The following is a 4,763-nucleotide window of genomic DNA, read 5'->3' as shown; positions in this document are numbered from 1 at the left end:
TTATTTTACAAAAAATCACATTGGTTGGACGCGTTATTTTGTCATGACAAAAACGAGTAGTGCTAAACGGACCTACTTTTTAGACCTACTATTTCGACTCACTATTTGAATAACGTTGGTTTGCATTGCAATACACACAAACACGTATATCTATGTAAATCAATGATTAAGACTTTTGAGACATCAGTGGATCCAAAGAGTAGGTAAAATAAGTGGGTCGGTTTAGGATTAGTGGACAAAGACTCTTTATCCGTTTTGGTCGGTCATCTAATGTTTAGTCTTAGCTAGTAAACTGGCATCTGTTTTGCAACACGTCGATCATATATTCTTCTACGTAACATGGACTGATGGACATGTGTTGTTGTTTTAGAAACCAAAGACTGACTAGCCAAGCTTTCTGTATATCACAACACGTGTCAGCACCTGGGACTTGAAAAGAACTAGAATTTTTGTTTCATTTGAACAAGGAAGAAAATGAAGTTGGAAACAAGGTCGTTGTTCGACGACAAGGGTGGATATGTCGATCTTGGTCACCCTCTTCTTAACCGCGTTGCTGAGAGTTTTGTCAAAGCTGCAGGGGTATTTTTTACAACTTTTTATTTCACATATTCGTATGTTTCTATCTATATTTTTTGCTGTTAAATATACAGATTGGTGCAGTTCAAGCTGTGTCGCGTGAGGCGTATTTTACTGCTGTTGAAGGTATTTTCTTTACGAAAATGCCCATGGTGGTATGGTATAAATTGGTGTGAACGCATGGGTATTTTGGTTATTATATGTGCAAATGATCTGAAGTTTTTTACGTCAGGTGCTGGGTTTGATTCAGGTAATGGTGTGCCAGATGTAACCGGTCACAAGAAGCGTGGAATGCCGCATTTCAGAGGTAATAATCATATCTTACTGCTTTAAGTTTTAATTTCTTTTTAAAACCAACTAAATCTAATAATAGTTTTGCGATTTTGATTTTTAAGATCACCAAATAAATAAATAAACAAATAAATTTATATGTTGTTCGTTTTCGAGACTTTTAACATCCAAATCTAATTCATCAAGTGATTGAATTGAACGGTTTTATTAGCCACCACCATGTGTGAAGAACCCATTGAGGCAGTGATATAATCCCAACTAGCTCCGTGGCCTGTGGAACATGGGGGAGTCCCCTTTCCACACTAAAAATATTGTTTCATTGCATAATTTTTATGAAGTAGGAACCTTAATTAATTGATGTTGCAAATTATTTTTACGTACTAATCAGTTTTTCCAGTACATCAAACTAATTTTTACTACTTATTAGTAAGTTAAGCTTAATAAGTAATAATGTAAGTAATTCCAATACAACATTTTTCGTTTTTGTTTTCTCGGAATCTCACATTATCCTACTTACTTTTGCAGGAGAGACCAGCCAGAAATCCCTTGAAGCAATTGTAAGAGTGAAATTTGGGATTATTAGTAGGCTACACTAGTATATGTATATGCGGAATTGGTTATTGGTAAATAGTAAGCAGGGAGTAGGAATATATGTTTGAAATTGTTTTTTGCATATTACAAGGTTCCTTAATTTGTTGTGTGTGCATATAATAAGCTTATGGAAATAACAATAATAATAATAATTGATTGCTGTTATTATGAATTTTCAGGTGAAAAACACAGGGAAAGAATCTCTGCAGTGGGGTAAGTATGCGCTTACTCGTTTTAACTGTTTTATCTTGTTCAGTTCTCATAGATGCCAGGGGTGCAATTATGCTGATTATAATATTCAACTTCAAGCACCCTAAATCTTTAGGTCTTTTGGAGTCTATCCAACTTTTATATTTTTGATTAACTGCTGATTTTATAACTTTAATGTTACATCCAGTTTGGCCCAATATAATTACTCTGTTTGGAGTGTTTCTGCAGGAATGGTTGCTGGAATGTATTCAGGCCTTACTTATGGTCTCAGGGAAGCTAGAGGTGCTCACGATTGGGTATGTTGTGGCCTTACTTATGATATCTGATACTGTTTAATTACTTCATTGTTTTTTTCCCGTATGTTGGCTGGTCTAATACTTGGATTGATCAATCTGCTTGATGGGATTGGGATAATGACTTTTGTCAGTGAAGTTGTTAAGTTATGTTTATAGTGCCTCCATGTAGTTTCGGACCTGAAAAATGTGAATGTTTGATGCAGAAAAACAGCGCAGTTGCTGGGGCAATCACAGGGGCAGCACTGGCCCTCACTTCAGATTGCAGCTCCCATGAGCAGATAGTACAATGTGCCATCACTGGAGCAGCTATTTCTACTGCAGCAAATATGCTCAGTGGGATTTTCTAGATTGGTTGACTATTTGTTCACGGTGGAAGTATTTTATTTTGTTTTGTTTTGAGAATGTATCCAAGTAGTGTTATGTACTCAAGAATGAACTAGTGTTTGAGGCCACTTTCTAAGCATTTTCAGTCCTTTTCAACTATTTTACACCATGATATAATTTATATACCATTAGCAACCCCCAAAGAAAGAGTAGACGTTATATTCACTTAAAAAAAAAAGTGCAATCTGCGCCGTAAATCAGCATGATAAAATCGTATTGAACAACAAACTCTGAGCAATCTACCCATCATTTGCAGGACAGTAACTGTTTCATTTGTTTGTTCAATAGCATATATGATATATCTGTGGGCCTTGGCTGTATGGTCCAGGGCCCATTTATCTTTCTAACAAAAAGGGGAGGGAATTTGTTCCTTCTTCACTTTTTCTCAAAATGAGTACCATGAAGTTCTGCCGTGAATGGTAACTAATTATTATTATTATTGTATGTATATTCATACGATGATTAATTAATGTTTAATTTTACAGTAACAATATTCTGTACCCTAAGGAAGACAAGGAGCAGAAGATACTTCTGTACGCATGTCGCAATTGTGACCATCAGGTACTTATTAGGGTTTTCTTTATTATTATATATATATTATGAGTTGTATGAAATAATTAAAATGATGCAGGAACCCGCCGACAACAATTGTGTGTACCGAAATGAGGTTCATCACTCTGTTGGTGAGCGAACTCAGGTTTTGCAGGATGTAGCTGCTGATCCTACTCTTCCCCGTACTAAATCTGTTCGGTGCACTCAATGCAATCATGGAGAAGCCGTGTTTTTCCAGGTTAATGTTTCAAACTATTGTTTTCCTGATATGATATTCACCTTAGACCCACCTCATCATAATTTATTCACCAACTACCGAAAACTCACATCTCTGATGTAGGACTTAAACACTGATACAACCTTCTCCCTAGAGGTATCCATGATGGCTTTGCTAATGCTAAGCTGACGGTCGTCAAGAAAAAGTTCCAAAACTTAATATTTTGGAAGTACAAGTTAACGGTGAGGATGAGTTTCGACTGTCGGATTAAGTAGGTCTCAGGTTTAACTTGTGTATGTTGTTTCCTTTCTTTTTCTTGAAGAAAGATATATAGAAATTTAAGTGTACCTTTTCTTTTTCTCCTGAAAGGAATACCATAAATCCTTTGGATGATACACCATGCCTACTTCCAACACACATATGACGGTACAAGTGATGTTTTCAATAGAGTAAAAGGTCTAGGGATCAGTGAATGAAGTATCCATTTTACTGGGAGAGGCTTAGAACCATTTTCTTTGGTTTTATGTATGATCAACCAAATCTACTGTATTGCACGTGATCTCATGTTGAGTTAATCAAATCAATTTGCTGATGCTCTGTTGTCAATAATGTGCAGGCAACTTCTAGAGGTGAGGAAGGAATGACCCTATTCTTCGTTTGCTGCAATCCTAACTGTGGGTTTCGTTGGAGGGACTGATTTCTTGCTTGGAGAACCCAGGATGGGGCTTGTACTTAAAAATTCTTAGACCTTCACCTTAAAGGCGCTGTGTTAATCCATTTAATCCAGCGTATGTGATGATAACATGGTGTCATTTAGCCATGAAATTTGTGGTTAGTTTCTTGCAGTGAATTAATTCATATCTTTGTACTTAGCCCTGAGCCACTGAATACAACGTCAGGGCTGTGAGAATGACACAAGTGCCCGTAGTTTTTATTTATTTTGAACTGTATATTCTGTCACTGGATCTGGTGCCACATCACATATGAGAACCCAGGTGAATGACACCATGTACTTTGCTCAAGCCGCGTACATCGAACCCTGTATTTCGCTAAAGCTGACTTGCCTGGCATCAAAATTACAGGCGCAATCTAACCTCATAACATATTTTCGAGTAGTGCTACACAGACCTAATTTTTAGAGCTACTATTGCAACTCACTATTTGGATAACATTACCATACACACGGACACATATTTCTATATAAATCAATGATTATGACTTTTAATACATCCGTAAAATCAAATAGTCGTGTAGCATTATTGCATCTTATCAGATTGCCCCCTTTGAAATATTTTCTATTGTACTTGTTTAAACTTTAACTGTGGAGGCAGAGGGAAATCTTGTTGCTGCCAAATTATGTTGGACTAAAATCTGCAGTTAACAATTGAAAACTGAGGGTGGGAGTCGGATGCTGGCCTCAAAAATAAAATACGCAAAATAAAAAGGCACCCATTGCAGCTACAAAAAGCCCTGATGGGATCTTTTGTAATAGTGAGTCATTTGTAATGAGCTGCTGATCATTCATCTTGCTTGACTTCTATAGGTAAAATACTCTGGCTCTCAATCTGATTACTTGTCCCCTCCTATAAATGAAAATTTGAGAGACTAAGACAAGGTAGGGGTATTGGCTAACCACAATACCAACG

The 4,763-nt window shown here is 36.7% G+C and overlaps 2 protein-coding genes across 3 annotated transcripts; both read left to right on the top strand.

The window, feature by feature from the left end:
• The first annotated feature begins 306 nt into the window (after positions 1–306).
• Positions 307–2,447, top strand: ATOEP16-2 (Mitochondrial import inner membrane translocase subunit Tim17/Tim22/Tim23 family protein). 2 transcript variants are annotated; one of them, XM_086560488.1, is made up of 7 exons: positions 307–579; positions 651–702; positions 827–883; positions 1,393–1,424; positions 1,638–1,671; positions 1,897–1,964; positions 2,168–2,447. In XM_086560488.1, exons 1-7 carry the CDS (start codon positions 475–477, stop codon positions 2,309–2,311), a joined length of 492 nt encoding a protein of 163 aa, XP_086416614.1. In that variant the 5' UTR covers positions 307–474; the 3' UTR covers positions 2,312–2,447. The 2 variants fall into 2 exon arrangements, with proteins under 2 accessions (XP_086416614.1, XP_086416613.1); XM_086560487.1 differs by having other exon boundaries at positions 310–579; positions 809–883.
• Positions 2,448–2,593: 146 nt separating this feature from the next.
• On the top strand, positions 2,594–4,055 carry LOC147498515 (DNA-directed RNA polymerases II, IV and V subunit 9A). Its single transcript, XM_086560489.1, has 4 exons — positions 2,594–2,767; positions 2,834–2,909; positions 2,980–3,138; positions 3,734–4,055. The coding sequence occupies exons 1-4, from the start codon at positions 2,739–2,741 to the stop codon at positions 3,812–3,814; spliced, it is 345 nt and encodes a 114-aa protein (XP_086416615.1). The 5' UTR covers positions 2,594–2,738; the 3' UTR covers positions 3,815–4,055.
• The last annotated feature ends 708 nt before the right edge of the window (positions 4,056–4,763 follow it).

This window comes from Coptis chinensis, chromosome 5 (genome assembly GCF_015680905.1).
Source record: "Coptis chinensis isolate HL-2020 chromosome 5, ASM1568090v1, whole genome shotgun sequence".
In the NCBI taxonomy this organism is placed as follows: Eukaryota; Viridiplantae; Streptophyta; class Magnoliopsida; order Ranunculales; family Ranunculaceae; genus Coptis; species Coptis chinensis.
This window is presented reverse-complemented; position numbering and strand designations above follow the sequence as displayed.

Coding starts and splice junctions, on each gene's coding strand:
- LOC147498515 (XM_086560489.1), top strand. CDS start 2,739: ATGAGTACCATGAAGTTCTGCCGTGAATG. Junction 2,910..2,979: donor GTCGCAATTGTGACCATCAG/GTACTTATTAGG, acceptor AAAATGATGCAG/GAACCCGCCGACAACAATTG. Junction 3,139..3,733: donor GAGAAGCCGTGTTTTTCCAG/GTTAATGTTTCA, acceptor AATAATGTGCAG/GCAACTTCTAGAGGTGAGGA.
- ATOEP16-2 (XM_086560487.1), top strand. CDS start 475: ATGAAGTTGGAAACAAGGTCGTTGTTCGACGACAAGGGTGGATATGTC. Junction 580..650: donor GTTTTGTCAAAGCTGCAGGG/GTATTTTTTACA, acceptor TTAAATATACAG/ATTGGTGCAGTTCAAGCTGT. Junction 1,965..2,167: donor CTAGAGGTGCTCACGATTGG/GTATGTTGTGGC, acceptor TGTTTGATGCAG/AAAAACAGCGCAGTTGCTGG.